This window comes from Hylobates moloch, unplaced genomic scaffold (assembly GCF_009828535.3).
Source record: "Hylobates moloch isolate HMO894 unplaced genomic scaffold, HMol_V3 SCAFFOLD_11, whole genome shotgun sequence".
Classification (NCBI taxonomy): Eukaryota; Metazoa; Chordata; class Mammalia; order Primates; family Hylobatidae; genus Hylobates; species Hylobates moloch.
The window spans coordinates 107,097,615-107,123,663 of NW_026652286.1; the positions used below are offsets into that span (position 1 = coordinate 107,097,615).

General features: G+C 50.1%; 1 protein-coding gene across 3 annotated transcripts in view; it reads left to right on the forward strand.

The window, feature by feature from the left end:
- The window catches only part of GLB1L2 (galactosidase beta 1 like 2), a 44,098-nt gene that overhangs the window by 14,522 nt on the left and 3,527 nt on the right, over positions 1-26,049 (forward strand). The window contains exons 4-15 of one of the 3 annotated variants that reach the window (XM_058446652.1): positions 1,092-1,200; positions 10,087-10,179; positions 12,831-12,912; positions 18,448-18,518; positions 21,155-21,244; positions 21,358-21,442; positions 22,723-22,860; positions 23,766-23,846; positions 24,257-24,363; positions 24,888-25,028; positions 25,303-25,374; positions 25,619-25,697. In XM_058446652.1, the coding sequence (XP_058302635.1) occupies positions 1,092-1,200; positions 10,087-10,179; positions 12,831-12,912; positions 18,448-18,518; positions 21,155-21,244; positions 21,358-21,442; positions 22,723-22,860; positions 23,766-23,846; positions 24,257-24,363; positions 24,888-25,028; positions 25,303-25,374; positions 25,619-25,697 (1,148 nt within the window). Of the gene's footprint in view, positions 1-1,091; positions 1,201-10,086; positions 10,180-12,830; positions 12,913-14,018; positions 14,483-18,447; positions 18,519-21,154; positions 21,245-21,357; positions 21,443-22,722; positions 22,861-23,765; positions 23,847-24,256; positions 24,364-24,887; positions 25,029-25,302; positions 25,375-25,618; positions 25,698-26,049 lie in introns of those variants that run through there. The other 2 variants (XM_058446654.1, XM_032167951.2) reach the window with 2 other exon arrangements.

Below are 26,049 nucleotides of genomic sequence, written 5' to 3' on the forward strand. Positions count from 1 at the left end.
ACTGATCCATTCAGCCTGGTAGGCTCGCCCTTGTCACGAACACAGCCGGGGCAGCCTCTCCAGTCCCTGCGGATTAGAAAGCTGTGTGCCACCGTCAGCGATTTCCTCAGCTCAGCCGGGGCCGGGCACAGGAGGACGAAGGGTTTAACAGTCCTAACTTAGAAGCAGTGGGGAGACTCCCCCTTCTCACCCCGCCCCTGTGGCACCTGGCCCATGCATGAGAGGGGCATGTGGGCACACCTGCGGAGGGGGAGTCCGGGCGGGAGTGAGAAAGCTAACCTGTCAGGTGGGGTTAGAATGTGGGGGTGTCGGTCTAGAGGAATCTGCTCTCTCCTCGCCCCTTGTTTTACCCACAGAAATGGGGTGATTTCCTGACCCTGTTTAGGACTTCCAGACCAGGGCAAGAGGAGCCTTAGGGCCTTTTGTTAGAAAATATGTGTCTTCTCAGAACCTGAAGTGAGAAGGAAGAGCCCTGACTCCAGCTTTGGAACCAATCCATGCTGCTGTGTTCCTCTGGGGAGCTTGGGATCACAGCAGCAGGGTGGAGGGAGAATCCAACTCTTACCTGCTGCTCTGGGCTGAGCTCTGCACAGCCTACACCACTGATGCCCAGGCGTTAGCCATGTTGGCAAAGATGGGGGCTGCCCCCGCTCAGTCCCTCGCAGTCTCTGTCAGGCTTGTTTTTTGGGGTGATGCTAGAAGGTTGTGTCTCCTCCTTCCGCAGCCTCAGCGATTCCTAACCCTGTTGGCTTCACTCTTTGTAATGGGATCGTAGAGCAAGTTCTTGAAAACTAGGCCGGGAGTCCTGTGAAAGCCTTTCTCACTGCTGGCAGCCAGGCCCTGCAGCTGTGGAGCTGGAAATGAACTTCCGCCAGGCTGTGTCCTTGGGGAGGGAAGCTGCAGGAGTGTGGGTGGGTGCTCGCCCCAGAATCGGTTTGCATAGTCTCCCCACTTCTGGGCTGAGTGGGGTGGAGGAGGGCACAGGTCATTCTGGAGCGCTGTGGGGACTTCCCTTCTTACGCATCAACAGCCTGCTCACAGCAAACCCACTGTGACACTAACATCCTTCCTTCCCCCCTGTATACTTCAAGCTGGCTACTCCAAGACCCTGGCATGAGGCTGAGGACAACGTACAAGGGCTTCACCGAAGCAGTGGACCTTTATTTTGACCACCTGATGTCCAGGGTGGTGCCGCTCCAGGTACAAGCAAATGGGGTCTTCTTTGATCTTGGCCTGTCTTCCTCTAGGTAGTGGATCATTCTTGGTTAGTTCTCAGACCAAGGGTCCTCCAGTGTTTTTGAACACAGGAACAGGCTCTTCCCCACTGCTTGAGACTGATAACTGAGGGGCTTGCAATAGTTGTCTTTTGAAAGATCTGTGCATTTCAGTGTTGTCTCACTTGGGTGCGTTACTAAAAGGACAGACAGATGTAAGGGCTCACATAGCCACATACGGCACTGGAGAGACAGGGACGCCGTGATAGCCAGGAACACCCATCCATGGGCGCCTCCGTGGTGCCAGAGAGACAGGGATGAGGTGATAGCCGGGAACACCCATCCACTGGCGTCTCCATGGTGCCAGAGAGACAGGGATGAGGTGATAGCCGGGAACACCCATCTACTGGCGCCTCCGTGGTGCCAGAGAGACAGGGATGCCATGATAGCCGGGAAATACCCATCCACTGGTGTCTCTGTGGTGCCAGAGAGACAGGGATGCCATGATAGCTAGGAACACTCATCCACTGGACCCATCTATCTACCAGTGTCCCAGTAGCACTGTGGCTCAGTTCTGCACAGGGTGGAGCACATATGGATTAACCTTTGCCTATAAGACTGCAGGACTTTTTATAAATTATGAAATTCCTGTCACTGACTTTACGAGATACTTCCCTCTGCTACCAAAAAGGTGCTGCATGGTACACACTTACTGTTTAAAACATGCATTAAAGTAAATTTTGGGGGAAGAAGTATCTTAATATTTTATATAATAATTGGAAGCTGTGGAAAGCAGGAATGGGAAAAATCAACCAGTTGCTGTGTAAAACCAGAAAGAATGACACTGAGAAATTAGTACATCAATAAAAAATTAGTTCAAGTCAGTGGTATGGAATACTCACCACACACATAAATCAAAGGGAACTGCCAGATGAAACACAGGATGCTCAGTTATATTTGAGTTTCAGATAAGCAAGGAATAATGTTTTAGTGTAAATAGATTCCAAATATTGCATGGGTCATACTTACACTAAAAAATTATTTGTTGTGAATTCAAATTTAACTTTATGTCCGGTACTTTTGTTTACTAAATCTGGCAGCCTTAACCATGACAGAAGCAAGAACTAGGAAGCCATTCGCCTAGATCTTGCTGGGAAGCTGGGGATCAGCAGGTTGTGGGAGTCGGCTGGGCATCAGGAAGGCGACCGTGGGAGCAGGCTCAGAGGCACTTGCAGACATGCAGTGGGTCACCAACGCATCTTTTTCAAATAAATGATAACATAATTATTCTTATTTAGCATATTTAAATAATGACATAGTTATTTGATTTTTGTGATGATGGTATAGTACACGTAGCGTAAACTTTGCCATTTTTACCATCTTTAGATGTACAGGTCAGAGGCATTGAGCCCACCCACACTGTTGTGTGCTCATCTCCACAGCCTTCGTTCAGGCTGCCACAACCTAACACCTAGACCGAGTGGCTGACAGACAACAGAGATTCATTTCTCCCAGTTTTGGAGAGTGGGAAGTCCAAGATCAAAGCACTGGCAGATTCGGCGTCTGGAAGGGCCCCCTTCCAGGGCATATACGGCCGTCTTCTTGTTGCAGCCTGACATGGCAGAGAGCGTCAGAGAGCTCTCTAGGTCCCTCTTATAAGAGCACTAGCCCTGTTCGCAAGGACTCTACGCTCATGACTAATCACCGCCCAAAAGTCCCACCTCTGAATATGTCACAGTGGGGGTTAGGATTTCAACCTATAAATTCTGGGGGAAGACAGTCTATTGCAACCACAGTCTATCTCCAGACCTTTTCTGTTTTCCCCAACGTAAACTCTGCTGTTAAACCCTCCATTCTTCCCTCTCTCAGCTCCTGACAACCATTCTACTGTCTGTCTCCATGCATTTGATCATTTTAGCTACCAAATATAAGTGAAATCACATAGTACTGTGACTGGATTATTTCACTTAACAGCGCCCTCAAGGTTCATCTGTGTCATAGTGTGCGTTAGAATTTCTTTCCTTTTTAAGACTGAATTATGTTCCACTGCATGTATATAACACGTTTGTTTATCCTTCATCCACTGATGAACGTTTGAGTTGCTTCTGCCTTTTGGCCACTATAAATAAAGCTGCTGTGAGCATGGGTGTACAAGTACCTTTCTGAGCCCCTGCTTTCGCTTCTTTTGGGTATATACCTAGAAGTGAAATAGCTGGATCAACTTGTCATTCTACATTCAGTTTTTTAAGGAATTGCCATACTGTTTTCCACAGAAACGGCACCAAATCACATTCCCACCAGCAACACACGAGCATTCCAATTTCAGCCCAGCCTTGCCAACACTTGTTATCCTGTTTATGTGGTGAGAGCCATCAGTGGGTGTGAGGTGGTCTCTCATGGTGGTTTTGATTTGCATTTCCCTGGTAACGCTGGGCATCTTTTCATGTGCTGATTGGTCATTTGCATATCTTGGAAGAAATGTTTATTCAAGTCTTCCGCTCATGTTTGAATCTAGTTGTTTGTTTTTATGTTGTTGATTATAGGAATTCTTTTTACTTTCTGGATATCAATTCCTTAACAGGACCTGCCAGGACTGGGTCCTTCCCTTCAAGGCAGCAGGTTCCCTTTCGGCTCAGGGTGTGTCTGGAAGTGTCTGGAAGCTACGGCCTGGAACGGGAGCCTCTTGACTCGGCTGGTGCCCTTTCCTACTGTGGCTGAGCTGGATCCAAGATGCAAGACAAAGTCCTCTTTACTCTTTGCTCTCCTCTCCTTAAGCAGAAGGAGGAGGCCACGTTTGCTGCTGTGAGCTGCACTACCTGGGCTTGGGGGAGGGATGTGCAAGAACTCCCTTAGCCATGCCAGCTGGTGGCTCCTTAGGCCATGTGCCATGCTAGTACGCTGGGCAGTTCCTCTCTGGCTAGGGCTGGTCCAAATGCTCCCTCTACATGGATGCCGGCTGAGCCCAGCACGGCTTTATTCTGTGCTGTGATAAGGCAGCACTGAGCTCAATGTAAAGTTCCCCAGTCACTGTGCTCTCCCTTCCGCAAATGCACAAATCCTCTCTCCTCACCACTTGGCTGCCGCTGGGAGATGGGAGAGGGTGGCGTTGGTGGTGTAAGGCTGTCTCTCTTGCCTGCCTTAATGCGTCTTTTGGTGATATGAAGTTAAAACCAGGTACTGTGACTGGTGGCTTGAGTTTCGGTTTTTGTGATGGTGCTTTTCTGTGTGCAGATCATTGTTAAAATTTCGTGTTCCAGCAGGACGGATGAACGGTGCAGGCTTCTATTCCTCCATCTTGCTCCACTGTCTTTTATTTTTAGTTTTTTTTTTTTTTTGTAATGTACAATCAGTGTACAAATATTTCACCTCCTTGATTAAATGTATTCCCAAGTATTTTGTTGTTTTTGATGGTGTCGTAAATGGAATTGTCCCCTGATAGTGGATAAAAACAACGGATTTTTGCGCATTGATTTTTTTTATCCTGCAAGCTTACTGAATTATTAGCTGGATAGTGTTTTTAGGGGTGTGGGGATCTGTACTGTTTTCTGCATTTAAGGTCATGTTGTCTGTGAACAGAGATAACTTCTTCCTTTCCGACTTGGATGCCTTTATTTTTTTCTTGACTAATTGCTCTGGCAGGACTTCTAGTACTATGTTGAATAGAAGTGCTGAAAGCACGAATGCTTGGTTTGTTCCTGATTGTAGAGGAAAAGTTTTCAGTCTTTCACCAGTGAATATGATGTTGACTGGGGGCTTTCTGTATGGCGCCTTTATTATGTTGAGGTAGTTTCCTTCTGTTCCTAGTTGACTGAGTGTTTTTTATCATGAAAGAATGTTGACTTTTGTCACTTTTTTTCTGCATCAATTGAGATCATCATGTGGTTTTTCCTCTTAATTTTGTTAATGTGGCATATTACATTGATTGTTTTTTTCTCTCTCTTTTTTTTTTTTTTTTTGAGATGGAGTTTCCCTCTTGTTGCCCAGGCTGGAGAGCAATGGCGCTATCTCAGCTCACTGCAACCTCCTCCTCCCAGGTTCAAGTGATTCTCCTGCCTCAGCCTCCTGAGTAGCTGGGATTACAAGCACCCACCACCATGCCCAGCTAATTTTGTATTTTCAGTAGAGATGGGGTTTTACCCTGTTGATCAGGTTGGTCTCAAACTTCTGACCTCAGGTGATCCACCTGCCTCAGCCTCCCAAAGTGCTGGGATTATAGACGTGAGCCACCACGCCTGGCCTACACTGATTGCTTTTCACATGGCAAATCATCCTTGCATTACAGGAATAAATCCCATTTGATCATGGTTTATAATTCTTTTAATATGCTGCTGAATTAAGTTGGCTAACATGTTGTTGAGGGTTTTGGCATCAGTATTCATCAGGACTGTTAGTCTGTGTTTTCTTTTCGTATAGTGTCTTTTGTTTGTAATAAAAGAAAAAAGTGTCAACTTTTTTTTGACACTTCTATATCCAGTAAAACTCAAAAATGAGGGAAAAATTAAGAAATTCCCAAAGAAAAGTGAAAAGAGTTTATTACTGTATTCTACCTTATAGAATAAGGTAGGAAGTGTTCCTTCCCTTTCAATTTTTGGGAAGGGTTTGAGGAAGATTGGTGTTAATTTTTCTTTAAATATTTGGTAGAATTCACCAGTGAAGCCATCTGGTCCTGGACTTTTCTTTGTTGGGAGGTTTTTAGTTACTGATTCAGTGTCCTTACTAGTTATAGGTCTGTTCAGATTTTATATTTCTTCATGATTTAGTTTTGGCATATTATATATTTCTAGGAATTTGTGTATTTCATCTAGGTTATTTAATATTTAATTTGTTGGTGTACAATTTGTTCATATTCTTCTGTAATTGTTTTTATTTCTGTAAAATCAACAGTAATAGCCTCATGTTGTTTCTGACTTTAGTTGAGTCATATCTTTTTTGCTTAGTTTAGCTGCAGTTTATCAGTTTTGTCGATCTTTTCAAATAACCAGCTCTTGGTTTCATTAATTTTTATTGTTTTTCTATTCTCTCATTGTCTATCTCTGCTCTAATCTTTATTATTTCCTTCCTTCTGCTGCCTTTTAGTTTGTTTCTCTTTTTCTGGTTCCTTAAGGTATAAAGTTAGGTTGTTGGTTTGAGACCTTTTGTCTTTTAAATGTATTTATAGCTATAAAATTTCCCTCTTTGCACTGCTTTCACTGTAATTCATCATTTTATTTCCATTTTCATTTTTCTCAATATGTTTTCTAATTTCTCTTGTGATCTCCTCTTTGGACTATTGGTGAAGGTTTTACTTCCACACACTTGAATTTTTCAGGATTGTTTTTGGCTGTTGATGTCCAGTTTCATTCCATTGTGATTGGGAAAAATAAAACTTCGTAAGATTTCAATTTTTTAAATTTATTAAAGCTTGAGGCTGGGCGTGGTGGCTCATGCCTGTAATGCTAGCACTTTGGGAGGCCGAGGCAAGTGGAACACTTGAGGTCAGGAGTTAGAGACCAGCTTGGCCAACATGTTGAAACCTGTTCTCTACTAAAAAATATAAAAATTAGCCAGGCTTGGTGACAGGCACCTGTAATCCCAGCTATTTGGGAGGCTGAGGCACAAGAATCACTTGAACCTGGGAGATGGAGGTTGCAGTGAGCCAAGATTGTGCCACTGCACTCCAGCCTGGGTGACAGAGCAAGACTTTTTTTTAAAAAGAAAAATGTATTAAGGCTTGCTTTTTGGCTTACTATATGGTTTATCCTGGAGAGTGTTTTATGTGCCCGTGGGAAAAATGTGTATTGTGCTACTTTTGGATGGAATGTTGTGTATATATATGTTTGGTCCAACTGGTCCATAATATTGTCCAAGTCCTCTATTTGGTTACTAATTTTCTGTCTGGTTATTCTATCCATTATTGATATTCAGATATTGAGTCTCCTACTGTTGTCTTAGAGCTGTCTATTTTTCCCTTTAATTTTGCCAGTGTTTGGCTCATATACTTCGGAATTCTGGCATTCGGTGCATATATGTTTATAATTGTTATATCCTTTTGGTGAACTGACCCTTTTATCATTATATATATTTTATCATGTCTTTCTTTGTCTCTTGTAACAGTTTTTGATATAAAGTCTATTTTGTTTGATGTTAGTAAAGCCACCCCTGCTCTTTTGATTACTGTTTGCATAAAATATCTTTTTCCAGCCTTTCACTTTCAACCAATATATATCCTTAGATCTAAAGTGAGTATCTTGTAGACAGTATAGTTGGATATTGGTTTCTTAAAAATCCATTCTGCCAATGTATGTCTTTTGATTGGGGAGTTTAATATGTTTACATTCAAAGTAATTACTGATAGAGAATCACTTGCTTTTGCCATTTTGTTGTTTTCTGTATGTCTTACAGCTTTTTGTCCCTCATTTCCTTTATGACTCTGCTTCACTTTGTATCTAGTTGATTTTTTATAGTGACACTTTTTTATAGCGATTCCCTTTACCTTGGGATAAGGTAAAGGATATATAATATCCTAAAGTTGTGACATTCTATTTTAAATTGATACCAACCTGACTTCAACTGCACACAAAAACTCTATTCCTTTACAGTTCCACCCCTCCACTTTATTTTGTTGATGTCACAAATTATGTCTTTATATTGGGTGTACCCATTAACTTAGATTTATAATTATTTTATGTCTTTTAAAATCTTGTAGAAAATAAAAAGCCACATTGTAAAGAAAAATTATAATAATATTTTTATTTTTTTTTTGCGTGTCTATCTTTGCTGGAGAACTTTATGTTTTCATATAGCTTCAAATTACTCCCTAGCATTCTTTTTTTTTTTTTTTTTTTTTTGAGACGGAGTCTCACTCTGTCGCCCAGGCTGGAGTGCAGTGGCGCAATCTCGGGTCACTGCAAGCTCCGCCTCCCGGGTTCACGCCATTCTCCTGCCTCAGCCTCTCCAAGTAGCTGGGACTACAGGCGCCCGCCACCACGCCCGGCTAATTTTTTTTTTGTATTTTTAGTAGAGACGGGGTTTCACCGTGGTCTCCATCTCCTGACCTCGTGATCCGCCCGCCTCGGCCTCCCAAAGTGCTGGGATTACAAGCGTGAGCCACCGCGCCCGGCCTCCCTAGCATTTTTTCATTTCAATTTTAAGTGTTTTTTTTTTCTAGGAAAGGTCTAGTGGTAATGAACTCTCTTAGCTTTTCTTTGGGAATTTCTTAATTTTTCCCTCATTTTTGAGTTTTGCTGGATATAGAAGTGTCAAAAAAAAAGTTGACACTTTTTTCTTTCAGCACTTTGACTATATCGTCTCATTGCCTTCTGGCCTGAAAAGTTTCTGGCTGAGGTATCCTTTATAGTCGTATTGAGGATCCCTTGTATGTGACCAAAACTTTTTCTGGCATTCAAGAATCTCTCTTTGTCTTCAATGGTTTGATTATAGTGTGTCCCTGTGTGGTTCTCTGGAATTTTTTGAGCTCCTTGGATTTACATAATCATGTCTTTTCTCAAACTGGAGACGTTTTCAGCTATTATTTTGTAAAAATAATCTCCCTGCCCTTTTATCTCTCTTTTTCTTCCAAGAATCCCATAATTCATATATTATTCTGCGTGAAGATGTTGTGTAAGTCCCTTAGGCTCTGTTCACTTTTCTTTATTCTTTTATCTCCTCTGATAACCTGTGTTTAAGTTTGCTTTTCTTTCTTCTACCTCTTTGAATCTGCTGTTGAACTCCTCTAGTGAATTTTTCAATTTGTATATGGTATATTTCAGCCCCAGAAGTTCCTTTGGTTCTTTTAAAAATAATCTGTTTCTTTGTTGATATTCTCTTTTTCTTCATATATCACTTGCCTGGTTTCCTTTAGCTCCTTGAGCATATTTACAACAGCTGTTACAGATCTCGCTGTACTGAGTCTGGTGTGTGTGTTTCTTCAGATGCTGCTTTTGGAGATTTATTTTGTTCCTTTGATGAGTCATACTTCCCTGTTTCTTTTTATGTTTGTGTTTTTTTGGTTGAACATTGGGCGTTTGAAAAAGCCACACCTATTTCAGTTTTTGCATGTTTTCAGGGGAACCCTCACTAATTAGTGGGCCCGTGAGCCTGGAGATCAGCCCAGCATGAAGACTTAAGAGCTGATCCTTTCTGGGCATGTGTTCTGTCTGTATGTGTGTGTGTGCTTCCCTCCCTCCTCCCTGATCACTTTCGAGTGTCTTTAATTCCCAGAGTCTCACCCCAGCTTCTTCTTGTGGCCTTAGATGCTCTTCATTTTCTTTTGCTGTAATTCCTTTCCCCCAGGCATCCAAGGGTTTATAGTCCTCTGGCAGTTTTCATATGCTGCAGAACCTGCCACTGCCATCTTTAGCTTCCAGCCTGAAGTCCAAACTATGCTGACGATTCCTGTTTGAGCTCCATGTCAGACAAGACAGAAACCAGTACGTTGGGCAGAACAAGTTAGAACACTGTAAACAAGTTAGAACATTATCAACAAGTTCCGTTTTGCTTCTTTCCCATGAGGGACCTGGGAGTTGGGATGCGTCCTCCTGACCACACCACGCTACACTGGGGTGGGGCAAGAACTTGTGAAAACATCATCCAATTTTGTACCATTTTGCGTTTGACTTTTTGTTTTGATTTGGTGGTTGCTTGTTTGGTTAGACACTTGAATGGTTTCCAGAGCTCCTAGTAAGTTATTTTAGTCAGGCTGGAGTTGTTTTTTGATGTTTTCATGGGAGAACAAGGGCCTAGTGCTTCCTCCACTGTCTTATTGATACTAATCTTTTGAGATACTAGTTTTCAAATGGGATATTTTGCTAGTCACTGGTGATGGGCGTGGCAGGGTTGGATACTACGGTTCCCCTGCACACTCAGCTCCTGGTTGTCTGTCTTTTCTCCCCAGTACAAGCGTGGGGGACCTATCATCGCCGTGCAGGTGGAGAATGAATATGGTTCCTATAATAAAGACCCCGCATACATGCCCTACGTCAAGAAGGTAAGAGTCCTCTCGGTGCGTTTCTTTAGATTCCTTCCTCTGGAGTATGCTATGGGCTGTGGTGTGACATGTGGGTCTAATATTTTTCTCATATTAATATATCCTCCAACATCATGTATTAGTGAATTTTCTCTGTTGTTTATTTCAACAGGGTTGTCGCTTATTTACCCTTGACTGAGTTTCGTCTGGAAATTTCAGTACACAGCTGGCATTGCACAAGCTGGGAATAAAGGAATTGGCTTAATTGTGTGGTGATGATTAGGAAGCCTTCCTGGAGAGGCGGCTCCAATTCTAAAGTCTAAAGCAGTGGTTCCCAGCCCAGGCTGCACACTGGCTCTGTCTGGGGAGTTTTAAGAAATCCCTGCACCCAGGCCATGTACCAAGCAAATAAGAATCCTTGGGGTTCTCAGACATCTGGTTTCAGTGTGTAGGGAAGGCTGACAGCCACTGACTCAATGCATGACTGACCAGGGAAGGGCAGAGCCACACTTAAAATAACAGGCTACATTCAGATCTGCTTTCTGTCCCTTAGTAGCTGAGACCTCGAACAAATGCCTTGAGTTTTTTCTAAACCTCCTTTTTCTCTTCTATAAAGTGTGACTAATAAGAGTATTTACCTCTCCAGCTTGTGAGTATGATGTGATATCCCACAGCTCAGTACTGTTCTAGTAAGCTGTCAATAAATGAGACCTTGACGGAATCATTGGCATTTGTTGTGGAGTACCTTGGAGGTCGGCGGTGGTGTGAGCTGAGGAAGTGTAAGTGGCCGCACTGACTCCACCCACCTGAGGGCCGGACGGCTTTGGGCCCTGATGTCTGGGCAGCATCCCTTCTGCTGTGATGTGCAGAGCATTTTCCGTCTGAAAATTAATTCAGTCCCTCCACATGGGAGACCGAGGCTCAAACCCTTCAGCTTGTGGGTTCTTGCGTACTCTTCCTCCTTCTCACCTGCAGAAAGCCCTCTTAGGAGGAAGCAAGGCCGTGTCCAGGAAGGGTGGCACTCCTCAAGCTGGAAAGGGGCAAGGTCCATCCTGATGGCCATGCCCAGCCATGGCCGGGAGTAGGGCACTCCTTCAGCTTCCTACAGAAAGATCCCATCCTGGCACAGGACTTGAAGCGTCTCCTGCTATACCCCATTCCTGCAGACTGTCTCTTGGCCCTGGGGCCTCTCAGCGGTTGTTGACTTAGTTACTCAGCTGCAGAGAAGGAGAGCCCCACAAGAGGAGAGTGCAGCTCCCTCAGGGACGTCCCGCTGCACTCATGCTTCCCTGGTGTCTGGGCGGAGATGCCCATGTGTGACTCAGGTGGGCAAAGAGAAGCAGCAGCGTCCAGCCTCTGTGGTCCTGAAGCTCTTGGGAGAATTCCCCAGCCTCTCTCTGAGGCTGCTGGGAGAGTGGTGTGAGAGCAGGTGCCTGCCCCAGCCTAGCTCTGCGGATCTCTGGTGCCCAGGAAGAAGCAATTCTCCCCTCTGGGGTGGAGTCGGTAAATGAATGCCCAGGAGATGTTAAGTGTGCGTGTATGTGGTAGGGACCTAAGTAAGCGCTTGCTAAATATCCGTGAGTGACAGTGTGAGGTGGTAGATATCGGACTCTTGATAAGTCCCACCTGGGCTCACGGATGGAACTCTGCAGCTCCCTTGTGCCTGAGACAAGAGCCCCCTCTGCTCTTTCCTTCCCAGTGTGTGGGACTGGACATGAGCCTTATTCGCCCAGCAGATGATCTCGCTGCCTATCCACTTCCAAAAGATTTCAGCAGAAATAAACAGTCTTGGCATAATATCTGCAGGGAAGATTACAAGAAGACCCCGCTGCTGGGGTTTCTGATCCAAAAGATCTTAGTGCCTCAGCACAGGGCCTTTGGCTCTGGGTTCAGGCCCGTGTTGCCGTGGGCCCTGTAGCCTGCGATGCTTGCTTCACCCCTCCGAGGCGCGTTTGTACCGTGAAGACATTAACTGCAAGGCCCGCACAGGACAGTCTGTGTATGAGCGGAAGGCCTGGCGCGGCAGTGACTGCTCCGTGGATGTCAGGGGATGCTCTGAGTGGTTATTGTCGTCACTGCCCCACAAGCACAGCGTTTCTTCCACTTCACTCTCTGCTTCACAGCTGGGAGGATGCTTCCTGCTGTTCTGGGCATGGGCAGTGCACCATGGGCACGCGGCGGCATGGTGGGCCCTCCTGGGCCTTGCCATCCCCCAAACCCACGCCGGCCAGTGTGGGGAAGGGACAGGCCTGCTGCTTGTGGTGTGAGTGAAGAGAAGGGTGTAGGTGTCATCCTGGAGGCCTGACCTACTCGCTGGAGCCCAGCAGGCAGTGGCGGGTGACACGCGGCAGCAGGCTTCCCTGAGCCGGCCTCAGTGTGGACTCGCCTAGGCATGCTAGCTGGCCCACCGGGCACCTTCCAGATCCGGAGCAACCCGGGCTGCCCCAGCTTGCCAGCCCTGCCCCTGCTATGATGGAAATTCATGCTGATCAGAGCTGTGCTGAGCATGGCCGCTGCAGATGGCAGGAGACTTTCTGTTTTTGGCAGAGAAATAAACACTTTATTTGGCATCTCTCCCTCCAGCTCTTTGGGCTACCCAACTGCAGCTGTGTGTCACTGCAGAAGCTCTGAGGAGCCAGGGCAGACGAGCGCTGATCTCATTTCCCCCACAGGCACTGGAGGACCGTGGCATCGTGGAACTGCTCCTGACTTCAGACAACAAGGATGGGCTGAGCAAGGGCGTCGTCCAGGGAGGTAACTGCACTTGCGGTGGGCGTGGGGGCTGGCGGCGGCCCTGGGCTGGCTGTGCACGTGCCCCCTGCAGGACTGCAACCCAAGTAGGAGTTTATCTGGTGCCTGTTATTCTCCTGTGCATATGGCACTGGGCTGCAGACACCTTGGGTTCCATGAGTGGGGAGGGTCTGTGTGAGAGACCGTGGTGCGTGGCTGGCTGGGTGGCTGTTCTCCCGCCCTGCTGGGCACTCGGGCTCCAAGGGCACTCTGCAGATGACTGCCTCATGTGCGGGCTTCCTGTTTTCAGAACATCGCAGCTCCATTTTTCCCAGCTGCATGGGCCCCGAACCTGGTAGTGACTGTGAGCTCCTCTCCAGTCCACCTGGCACCTGAACCATTGTTTGCTTTATCTCCCAGTGCTCCTGGAATCCCTACAGGCCTCAGCAGTTGCCTGCTAGCAGCACCCCTGGCCTGCATTGCTGCAGTAGCATTTTCACTGTTGACTCCATAAGGTGTTCTCAGCATATCAGCCTCTGCGTGCCTCTGAAAATGTCATCCAGATTACCCTAACCTGCTGAACGCCAGGCGTCCCTGTCTCACTCAGAGTGAAGTGCAGGTTCTGGGAATGACCTTGAAAGGCCTCTCCACTTGGCCTCCAGGACCCAGCTGAGCTCACCTCCCGCTCCTTCCCTTTGCTCACACCGTTTCACCCTCTTTACTGTTCCTCCAACATCTGGACCCCCAGCACTGGGGGCTTTGCTCTTCCAGAGAGCTACACGGCTGTTCTCCAAAGTTAGCGAGGCTTTCTGTAGCACCACACTTGAAATGGAACTTCCTCCTTCGTGGGGCTCACTCAATCCTTCTCCTGGCTTTCTTTTCACCCTCTCACCTTCGGGGTAGTTTGTTTATGTCACTGATCTGTTTCACCCAGCAGTACTCTTGGCGGGGCTTGGGCTTTGGCTGGTTCAGGCTGTGCTCAAGGGCCCAGGCGTGGTTTTTGCCTTGGTGAGCATAGCGCCCTCCCATCGTTGCAGCGGGGCCCTTCCTGTGGCCTCCTGCACCCGTGCTTGTGTCTGCTCTGGCACATTCCGCGCTTTCTTTTCTTTCTTTTGCATTTCCCTCCACAGACCGAGCTGCTGGAAGATCTCTCTATATCCCTGCAGCAGCGCCTGGCTGGCACCCAGGGAATGAAGGTCCGTGAATGGGGAGGAAAAGGCTTTTGTCCCCAGGCAGAGTGAGTTAGTCAAGGACCCAGACCTTGTGTCTCCGGCATGGGGAGGACCAGCGGTGATTCCCACGGTTTCCACGCGGTGGCACTGTCTCCCCACGGCTGCTTCCAAGGCTGCTCCAGGCTGCGGAGGGCTGTGGCTGTGTAGGGAGATTCCTTTTGATGCTGGAGCACATTTTAGCGCTTGGCAGTCTCCCGGTTTTAGGCCTTGCAAGGAAGCCCGGGAGTCTCCACTGCTTTTCCCTGTGGCCCTGCCACCTCCAGGCACCCACCTGCGTGCCCCTGTTGCCACCTGCTGCCTGGAATAACCTTTTTTTTTTAAGTTAAAAAAATTAAATGGTTTAAAAGTAAAATAATCGAAAATGTTGGCAGAGAAATACAGTGTTGCCTACTCTTCATTACATTCTCCAGAAATGACCATTTTCAACTCTTTGACTTTTTCTTTGGATATTTTCCTTCTTATTTCTAAATACTGTGAACATAGAGCCCTGCATCATTTGCTTTAAAAATTCTGCCTATTGGCCAGGTGCGGTGGCTCAGGCCTATAATCCCTGCACTTTGGGAGGCCAAGGCGGGCAGATCACCTGAGGTCAGGAGTTCGAGACCAGCCGACCGAACATGGCGAACCCATGTCTCTACTAAAAATACAACACATTAGCCGAGGCCGGGCGCGGTGGCTCACGCCTGTAATCCCAGCACTTTGGGAGGCCGAGGCAGGCGGATCATGAGGTCAGGAGATCGAGACCATCCTGGCTAACACGGTGAAACCCTGTCTCTACTGAAAATACAAAAAAATTAGCAGGGCATGGTGGCTGGCGCCTGTAGTCCCAGCTACTTGGGAGGCTGAGGCAGGAGAATGGTGTGAACCCGGGAGGCAGAGTTTGCAGTGAGCCCAGATCACGCTACTGCACTCCAGCCTGGGCGACAGAGTGAGACTCTGTCTCAAAAAGAAAAAGAAAACATTAGCCGAGTGTTGTGGCGGGTGCCTGTAATCCCAGCTACTTGGGAGGCTGAGGCAGGAGAATCGCTTGAATCCCGAGAGGCAGAGGTTGCAGTGAGCCCAGATCGTACCACTGCACTCCAGCCTGGGTGACAAGAGCAAAACTCCATTAAAAAAAAAAAAAATTCTGCCTATTGACTTCTTGTTCCAGTAGGTGATGAGTGTTCTTTCCTGCCAACATGGCTGGTCAGCCCTGATAGGCGCCAGCGTGGGCCTCCGGATGTGTATGACAACGGTTCACTGCAGGCACCTGCCACGTGGGTGATGCCCTGCACAGTATCTGTGAATTCTCAGGGTGCCAGCCGGCTCTCTTTGCAGTGTGCTTAGTTTTCAGTATAATTATTCTGTTTGTTTTTCTTTTCATTTCAATTCTCTTTCCTCCCCTCAACTCCCCTGGTGCTGCTTTCTCTTTTAAACAAATGCTTTGCCAGAGATGTCCCAGATGCCTGTGGCTGGTGTTTCTCAGGTCCTGTACCTGTCCGATTCTGCCTGGGTCTGATACGGCTTGTCTGGAGGCCTCGCTCTCATTGTTCTGGCCTGCATGGTGGGGGGTCTGCTGCTTGGCTGCATCCCGCGTGGAATCCTGCTTCCTGGAGTTCCAGGAAACAGGATGTTTCTTGTTGCTCCATGGCTTCCCCGCACCCGCTGTTGCTGCTTCGGCACAGGACACTCCGGCTTCCCAGCGTTTCCTGGGTCTTCTTCCTCTTTGACCCCTGCCGTGTGTCTCAGGGAGACCGCCCTCCCCTTCACATGCTGCTGTGCATCCTGCGAGCTGGCACAGTTACGCCCACCGTGGTGGGCCGTGTGGGTTTTGCGTGTCTTTGATGTTGTTCCACCCTCTTGTCCTCGGGTCATTCGGGCGTTTGTGTATTGGGTGCCCCTATTGATTGTCTACGTCTTACTATTCTTTATCTCTTTGCCTTTCAGTTCTTCTTTCTGGGTGACTTCCTGAACTTTCATCTTCCAGTCCTCCCGTCATTTCCTGGGTCACATTTTTCTTGAATGTATTTCTCTTCTCATAGCATACTTTAAAACGGATACTGCCTTTCTTATTTCTCTCCGAGGGTAGTTTGCTTTTTACAGAAGCGCTGCTTGTGTTCCCTTCACCAGCGCTGCCCGCGTTCCTTCCCCCCACGCAGCCCGCGTTCCTTCCCCCGCGCTGCCCGCGTTCCTTCCCCGGCGCTGCCCGCGTTCCTTCCCCGGCGCTGCCCGCGTTCCTTCCCCGGCGCTGCCCGCGTTCCTTCCCCCCACGCTGTTCCTTCCCCGGCGCTGCCCGCGTTCCTTTCCCGGCGCTGCCCGCGTTCCCTTCCCCCCACGCTGTTCCTTCCCCGGCGCTGCCCGCGTTCCTTTCCCGGCGCTGCCTGCCTTTTCTTCTGCGGGCTGTTCCCCTCCATCTCCTGCGCGAGGGCATGCTCTGGATCAGCCGCTTCCCAGCAGCTCAGGAAAGAGGCTCTCGGCTGCCACTCCGAGCGCTGGGTGTGGGAGAGGCTGTTGACAGGAGTTCTTCCCCCTGGGATCACTGGGCCGTGGTGGCTTTTTCAAGAAGGGACACCCACTTGTCGGAGTTTGGGGCTATGTCTGCCACTGTTGAGTGTTTCTGGAGAAGCCCTGTGTTCTTGCCGCGGCTGTTCTGGGCCAGGCTGGTGGTGGACAGGAATGTGCTGTGGAGACTGCCTGCCTTCCTCTTCCCGCCCTCCCCTCCACCTGCCACACACACCCAATCCCGCAGCAGCTCGGGCCCAGCTTTCTCAGGCAGGATGGCCCCCGAGGAGGGGATGGGCCCAGGTGGGAATGAGGCTGCAGGCTGAGGACAGGGCATCCTCCCATCTCATGGTGATCAGGGCCTGGGGCTGGGGGTGGGGTGAGGCCTTGGGCTGGAGCTGGAGCCGACTGTCACCCCTTCTGCACTCCTAGACCATTTACCGTCCCTGTGTCCTGCTTCTCAGTGTTGCAGGATTTGCCAATGTCTCTTCTTGTTGCTGTTCCTCGTAGCCGTCTACTGTCCACCCTCCTCTTGTATTTGTGAGAGGTGTCAGGAAGGACAGGACAGAGATGCTTGTGTTCACTTAGCCGTGTGCATCCTGTGGACTTTGAGTTCAGCCTGCTCAGTTTCAGACTGACCTGTCTTCAAAGGGCTTCTGGCTTGAGGGGAGGGGTCTGGGTGGAGGGTCCCACCCAGTGGGCTGCTGGAGGGCAGAGACAGGGCAGGGCTATGGGGTGGTGTCAGGGAGACCCAGGTGTGCAACCCCGCTCTGCCGCTACCTGAGGCCAATTATTGTGACCTAGAGGCAAGTTATTTCACCTCCCCAGAGCCCCAGCTGCCGCTTGCATTTCTTCACTGGCAATCAGAGGCTTTCGTCCTGCAGCAGAGTGTCAGGGTGGCCCGGCTTGCCAGGCTGCCTCAGCCTCTCTTGTGTGTGCCTAGGCGGTGCCTGTGAGCTGACTGTTAGGCAGGCAGGTGAGGGCCCCAGGGTAAGGCTGTGCCACTGGGGTGGGCGCCGGCATCCCGCGTGTCAGCCAAACAGAGCGCACCTTTCATGAGCATATGTTTCACTGATAGAAAGCCACTGAAAATAGCGTTTTAAATTTTAAAAGGAAGACGTTATGGGGTAGAATCCAGAATTAGCCCTTATCAAGAAATCAGAGAGGAATCTTTGTTTACATCATTACCTTGGACCGGATGCTTGGGGTGCCAAGGAAGGATCAGGCTCTGGTTCCTACAAAAGAACAAGGAACAGAGTGCATGCTTGGCTTGTAGAAGTCACAGTTGATCGAGATCAGGTGCCCAGCGAGTGACTGCCTCTCAGCTCTGTGCTGCTGTGCCGGAGTCTCCAAGACAACAAGATAAGTCTCCTGGCGTCCTGGCTGACTTATTTATTTATTTATTTATTTTTGTGAGACACAGTCTCACTCTGTCGCCCAGGCTAGGGTGCAATGGCACAATCTCAGCTCACTGCAACTTCTGCCTCCTGGGTTCAAGTGATCCTCCCACCTCAGCCTCCCAAGTAGTTGGGATTACAGGCATGCACCACCAACCCTGGCAAATTTTTTTGTGTATTTTAGTAGAGAGGGGGTTTCGCCATGCTGGCCAGGCTGGTCTCGGACTCCTGGCCTCAAGTGATCCACCCGCCTTAGCCTCCCAAAGTGTTGGGGTTACAGGTGTGAGCCACCGCGCCTGACTGTGGCTGACTTCTAACTGGAGGTGTGAAATGGTGTCAGGGCCGGTTACTTTATCGTGCTGGTGGATTGAGAAGGGTCTGGGGTCACCTAGAAGGTCCCTGGCTTTGAGACAGTGCTTTGTCTCTCTCTCTCCTCTTCCCTTGAACAGTGTTGGCCACCATCAACTTGCAGTCAACACATGAGCTGCAGCTACTGACCACCTTTCTCTTCAACGTCCAGGTAAGTCCAGTCCCAGGGAAGCTGCGGCCCGCCCTGCTCAGTGGCCCATGGGAATTCCGAATGCCTGTCAGCGTGCTCAGCTTCCTTCCCCAGCGCAGGGAGCTGGACTCAGGGCTATTGGCCTCTCGGCCCCCAGCCCATGCCACTGTGTGCCTGCAAGGCCTGCTGCCCAGAAACAGCTCTGAGGGCTGCTGTGTAGGCTGATGCAGTGTGGATGTCACCCACTGCCCTGAGAGGGGCGCCCTTTTGGTGCACTCCTAGAGGACTCGACTTTTGTGGCCTCAACTAGCTGCAGACTTGCTCCCAGGGATTGAGGGGGGAAGAAAAAACTTCCCTGTCCTATACTACACAGGTATCTGACCTTAACCTGTGAGGCCCCTGCAATCCTAGAAAGATTATTGTCATCAGCAAGGCAGGAAGCCTGGTCCACTCCAGGTGCGGAGAGAGGGAGGAGTTTCCAGATGTCCCTCAGTATCTGTCAAACTGATGGGCATTTACGCCGCACTGCAGTTCTGACTGACCTCTTTCTCGAGCTCGCGTGCCCCTCCAATGCAGGTGGATGGACAGGGCCATGCTGCCGCCCCCTGCAGACCTGAGAGGCCCCAGCTGTCCCCTGGCTCACTGAGGGGCGTGAATGCTCCAGACTGCCCCCGTGCTGCATGGTCACACTGGTCCTGGGCCCAGAGTGGAGCTGTGTTTGGATGGACAGGCATGGATGCCTGTGGAGATGCTGGGCTGCTTTCCATTCCGGCTGATGGTCTTTCAGAGCAGGGGCTGTGTCCTCAGGCACATCTGCGTGGAGCCACCACAGCCGTGTGGGGCTGTGTGTGTGTTTGATGTGACCAGAGTAGGCGAGGAGGCTCCCAAGAGGAGATGGGGGGACTGGCCCCGCTCCCAGGCAGGCTTCTGTGAGGCAGATCAGGCGCGATCCAGCTGGGTCTCTGCCTTCTTTTCTCAGCATTTCCTGAGTGCCTGCCCTTGTGTGCAGTGGAGTGGGGGGTGCCTCTCATTGTTGTGACTGAGATGACAGGGTCTCCTGCCTTGTGCTGTGTGACCTTCGGCAAGTTACTTAACCTCTCTGTGCATCTCTTTCTTCTTCTAAGTGGGGATGATGAGAGTACGTTGCCTTATGGTGTCAACTCACAGGGTTGTTTGAAGATTAAATGAGGTAATATTTGGAAAGTGCCTAGCACAGCAGCTGATACAGCAGAATGCCTTATGTTTAGCCTTCAAGGCCATCCTTAGAGAGGTAGCCATGCCCGAGCTTTCCCCGGCCAGCTGCCCTGCTAACAGAATGGTCCTGCTGAAGGGCTTTATGCGCGCAGCCCAGAGATGTCTGTTTTCCTGAAGGAAGGGGACTTGGACACCTCCCTGTTTAAATCAAGGGCTCTCTGAATGCACAGCACAGGCCCCAGGTGTGCTCCTCGTGGCAACGTCCGATAGCACCTCATTCGTCCTCTGTGTCCATGACCCGTGATGGACAGAGCTATGCAAGTGTTTCTTGAGCACCTCCTACCTGCCAGGGACAGTGTGCTAAGGGTGTTATGTGCACTCTCTCATTTAATTCTCCCAATAGTCATAGGAGCCAGTGAAGGAGACAGCTGTAGAGTGTATAAGGCACCCTGTAAGTAGTGGCTTGGGAACTGCAGCACAGTCTCACTGCAGAGCTCCAGCTCTTAGCCAGCTGTGCAGTGCAGTGTCCTGGCCCATGGGTGGACACCCACTTCCTCAGCTCTGGTACCCCCAAGCCAACAACCTTGCTTCTGGCATGGGAGAGTTCTGACTTGAGAGACTTTGAATCTGCTTCTCCCTTTTTAGTGATTTAAACGTGGTATGTGGTATGTGGTATGTCTCCTTGGAAGGGAGGTGGCTTGTAAAGAAAACCAGCCACCAGTCCTCCTAGAACAATTCTTGTAACTACTTTGGCTTTAACCTGGGTATGGCTGGTACCTTCTACTCAATGGACTGTAAGTTTGTCCCATCCCCCTGGGTCAGATTTTGTTGCTGTGTATGCGGTAACCCTCTAAACATAAGGCCATCGCTGACCTAGAGATACTTGACAAGCTGTCACTGAATGAGTGAGGAAGGCTCGCTCACACAGAGCCTGAAATACTAGCGTATTAGTCTTTACACCTCCCCCAGGCGCTCTGGGCTTCTGCAAACATGGCAGAGTGGAGCATGGTCCCAGGAATGATCTTGACCTCCTTGGGGCAGTCCTATGCCAAAGTCAGGATTCAGAAAGAAGATTTAAGATTTGTTGAGTGGCCCAGCCAAGGTATAAATCCAAACTGTCCGTGCAGAACCTGCACCATGAATAGCTGTGTTATAAGACCCTGATTTTCTGGTTCAGAAAATGCTGCAAACTGCTGTTTAAACTGAGTTGGACCTTGAAGAAGGCCCACTCTGCAGCGTCTGATTATTCTGCTAATGGAGCCAGCACCTGGGGGGTCTGCATCCACAGCATCCCTCTCAGATATGGAGTTGTCCTGGGTAGAACATCCCCCTTCCCTGGGAAAGGACAGGCAAAGCTTGGCTTGATCCAGAACCAGTGTCTTCTTGCTAACACATATGCAACATTAAAACCATCAGGGTTTGCTGTATCGACTCTGGGAGCTTTATCTGCTCTATACCTGCAGGTGTGGAGTCCACATGTGGCAGGAGAACTGGTGTGCAGGCGAATTTGGCCCTCACCTATGCCCCACCTCCAAAGACCTCTAAGGCAGTGGGTATGCAGCCAGGGAAGAGTAGAGAGGGCAGAGATCCTGGGGCTCCCCTCCACGAAGGGCTTCCCTCTTTTTTGGCCAGCCTGCTTGTCTAACTCTCATTTTGTGGTGTCCAGGGGACTCAGCCCAAGATGGTGATGGAGTACTGGACGGGGTGGTTTGACTCGTGGGGAGGCCCTCACAATATCTTGGATTCTTCTGGTGAGTGCTTGCAGTTACTATATCCAGCATGTGTGCTACTTAAGAAGTGAGGATGAGTTTCAGTCACCTGCTAACTAATGTAAGTCAGCCATAGGGGGTGCAAGGCTGCTGGGATTATCTGTGTGCAGAACTTGGCTCTGGATATTCCTGAGTCATTTTTCTTGACACTTTGACGAATGGGAGGGCTTTTAACATTGCTTGTTCGTGTTTTTGTAATTAGAAGGGTAATGCATGCCTATTGCAAACATCCAGAAAATACAGAAAAAGTATAGAGAAGAAATAAAATTCCCAGAGCCCAGATAAAACATTTAGATGTATACCATGCAGGCAGTTCTCTATGTATCTCTGACAGCTCTATACGCACACACAGATAGAGACAGATGCAGTCACACTCTGCTGCATGTCACCTGCTTGTGCCAGTTAATGCACATACGGACAGCTTTCTGTATGACCAAATACAGATTTACATGACTGTTTTTGAGAATGTGAAGAGCCCCATTCTAAACCACACTTTGTGGACACAGTCTCTGGGGTTGTTTCTGGTGGTTCTGTTACGCGCACGCCATCTCGGTGGGCATCCCGGAGCCTGCGCTCTGCGCACCTGGCTTTCCCTGCGATGAGCGGCACAGCTGCTCCTCAGCACCGTGTAGATGCGCGTGCTCACTGCTAAGCCCCCGAAAGACGGCAGCTTCAACCACCGCTGAATGGGTGCACCCATTTCCCACAGACTCAGCAACATTGAGTATTAAAATAACTTTCAGTGTTCGTCTACTCAGTACATCATTGTTTAGTCTGCATTTCTTTGATTTATATTAATAAAGTATATATTTATTAACCGTTTGTTTTTCTCCTTTGCTATGATCTTGTTATGTCGTGGTTCATTTCCTAACAAAGGTAGAAGAGGGGAGGTGTCAGAGTTTTCTCTCTAAGGATGCATCCCATCTTTGTGCATTTGATACACCTGGTCAGGCAGACTCACATGGAGACTGTGCTGGCTGGAAGGCCATGGCCGACCTGGGCTGCAGGTGGTCCACATGGAGCCCAGAGACTTGACCAGGATTTACAGACAACTGGAGGCTCGAGCTCTGGGGCCGTGATTCTGGCCCACACTTTCTCCTCCACCCCTAATCTTCTGTGATTGGGGTTTTAGTGAGAGCTAGAAGGACAGAGTGACAAAGTTGGCCTTGAGATGGGACTGGGAAAGAGGAGAGTCGTGAAGGGACCGGCTCATCTCAGACTTTAACTCACTCTGCACATCCCCTTTCTCCCTCCTCCGGCAGAGGTTTTAAAAACCGTGTCTGCCATTGTGGACGCCGGCTCCTCCATCAACCTCTACATGTTCCACGGAGGCACCAACTTTGGCTTCATGAATGGAGCCATGCACTTCCATGACTACAAGTCAGATGTCACCAGCTATGGCAAGTATTCGTCAGCACTGCTCTCCCTGGTCTGCCCTGCATGGGCGTGGCTGGGGCTTGCTATGGAGAGGCCCTCAGGGTCAACTTCTGGCACCTTCAGTATCTTTGGCAATAGAGTACTTGGAGAAGGTGGGGCTTCGCCTGGAGGGTCATGTTACACCCCCAAAGGAGGGGAGCCTCAAGGCAGGTGGTGTGCCTGTGAGCTGGTCACTCTGCAGAGAGGCCTCTTTGGCAGAGGTTGGCCAGAGGAAGTGGAAGGAGACCGCCCTAGGGGGACAGGGAGGGACGGCGGCCTCCCCTCCCTGCCCAGGCCCTTGAGGAGGTGTAATCCTGCCTCCTTTAGGTTGAGAGTCTCAGAAAGTAGAAATTACACCTGCAGCTAGAAATTTAGGGCCATGCTATGATCATGGACAGTTTGTGTTTTTTTGAATTTGTGAGAGAGTATCACTCTGTCACCCAGGCTGGAGTGCAGTAGTGTGATCATAGCTCACTGCAGTCTCAAATACCTGGGCTCAAGTGATCCTCCTGCTTCGGCCTCCTGAGTAGCTGGGACTACAGGTGTGCACCCCCACCCCTGGCTAATTTTTAAAATTTTTTGTAGAGGTGGGGTCTTGCTATGTTGCCCAGCCTGGTCTGGAACTCCGGCCTCAAGCGATCCTCCTGCCTTGGCCTCCCAAAGTGCTGGGATTGCAGGTGTGAGCCGCTGCACCCGGCCTCATGGACAGTTGTTGTAGTTGCATGGCCTTTCATGTTTACAGCATTTTGACTGAATTCAAAAGTGTCTTGCCTCCCCAATGGCTGAGATGAAGACCTGCGGCCCTTCCGAGCTTCTCCCTCTTCTTCGTGCTGCCACATGTGCTGTGGTGGGGACGGGAATGACCATGACAGGGCCCGGTGTCTTGCAGACTATGACGCTGTGCTGACAGAAGCCGGAGATTACACGGCCAAGTACATGAAGCTTCGAGACTTCTTCGGCTCCATCTCAGGTACCCAGCAGACAGCAGACTCAAGTTCCAACTCAGGCCCTCGCTTCTGCTCTCAGACCCCTAAAGAGTTACTTCCCGACTGTCCCACCTCGACCCCGGTTGATCTGTGTGCAAAAATGTCCTAGACAAGGACAGGGAGGTGTGTGAGGCTGTTTCCGTCTTGTAGCTTCACCTGTTACAGGTGTTAAGGCTCCTTATCTCCCATGGAGGACGGGAGAACGCCCCTGGCTTTCCCCCAGGCCTGGCCTTCCTCCCCTGGCCTCAGCAGGTGCTGAGAGCTGGCCTGTTGTTCCTCTTGGCGTTGGGACGCGGGAGCACATTGGGTCTGCGGATGGGAGCCGGGTGGGGAGCACCAGCAGGCAGTGACATTTGGGTCCGTTGGGGATGACCCTGTTTTCTGTGTGTTGCAGGCATCCCTCTCCCTCCCCCACCTGACCTTCTTCCCAAGATGTCATATGAGCCCATAACACCAGTCTTGTACCTGTCTCTGTGGGACGCCCTCAAGTACATGGGGGAGGTGAGTGCTGGGGGCAATCGTCGGGGCAGCAGGGCCTGGAACCCCTCCAGATAGGGGTGTGGGGGGAGGCAGGCCAGTGCCTGGTGGCTCTGGGGTCTGCTCTCCGGCCTTGGAGCTCAGAGGGACGAGGACAAACTCCTGCTGGAGTGTGAAGGGGGAGAAACAAAGGCCCTGAGGAACAGCAGGTGGCCCCGTGGGCCTTTCCTTCCTCCAGCCTCAGAGAGGAGAGTGAGGGGCAGAGGAACAGGCCGTCCCCCCCCCACGAAGGGGGTGCCTCCTCCAGCGGACCGAGGCTGTGATGTGTGTCCCCTGCCTGCGGACTGCTCTCTGCTGGTGCACACCCATTTGTCCCACCCCTCTTCCCCGTCACCCTGGAGAGTTGTATGTTTAGTGCAATGAGAAGTCAAAACAGAAAACACCCGCCAAACCTCCGCTTCCACCCCACGTGCCAGCCCCCAGGCAGAGTCTGTCTGTGACCCCGCTCCTCCTCAGCCCGCCCGCCCCTCCGTCTCTTCTGTACGCAGCCGATCAAGTCTGAAAAGCCCATCAACATGGAGAACCTGCCGGTCAGCGGGGGAAGTGGGCAGTCCTTCGGGTACATCCTCTATGAGACCAGCATCACCTCGTCTGGCGTCCTCAGTGGCCACGTGCACGATCGGGGGCAGGTAGGAGCTTCTCTTCTAAATTCCCGTGACTTTCTGGTGAGCAGCTCTGCAGCAGGCGTCTCATGCCCTCCCCTGAGAATCAGCTATTACCAGTGTGTGAAAATGGCCCCTTCCGAGTCAACTCTGTGAGCCTTCGTCGGGGCATCATGTCTGCTCTGCCCACTGGCCCCTCATCTGCCCACAGGCACGCAGCGCTGCCCTTCGTGGCCTAGTGGAGGCCCCGCTTACCCTCCTCCTGTTGGTCATGGATGTTCCTGTCTGTTCCCTTTGGCAGGTGTTTGTGAACACGGTATCCATAGGATTCTTGGACTACAAGACAACGAAGATCACTGTCCCCCTGATCCAGGTTCGTTGTTTTTGGGAGCTGGGTGACAGCCCCCGCTGCTTCGAGGAAGTCTGGGGGGAGTCACGGAGGAAGACTGGGAGACCCGTGGCTCCTCACCCACAAGCTGTAGGTGGAGAGGGCGAGCGTGGCTTTCTGCCCAGCTGGGATGTGCACTCCCAACCCCAGAGCGTAGGGAAGAACTGGGGTCCAGAAGCAAATTCTGAGGGGCAGCTGTGGCCTTCTGACGGCCCTGTGTTCCCGGCAGGGTTACACTGTGCTGAGGATCTTGGTGGAGAATCGTGGGCGAGTGAACTATGGGGAGAATATTGATGACCAGCGCAAAGGTGGGTCCCAGAATGTGTGGGAAGGAGAGTGGCCGTGCTGGACACTAGGTGACTACTGCTTCTCTATGCTAGCAGGCCTCTTGCAGGGAGGTGGAGGCTGGTTGTCCCAAACATGAGGCCAGTTCTGAGCGGGCCAGAGAAGCTCCACTGGGCTGTGGCCCCTGTCCCGTTAGCACTGCACGTGTGCGTCGTCTGCGTGCTGGTGATAAACACTGTGAACGCTGAGCTGGCCTCTTGTCTCCCCTGGGCTGCAGTCGGCTTCTGCAAGGATGTCTGCTTGGGGGACGGCAGTGAGGAGCAATGAATGGGATTTCCAGGGATCCAAGGAAAGGCACCTGCCTTCTTGGGCCTC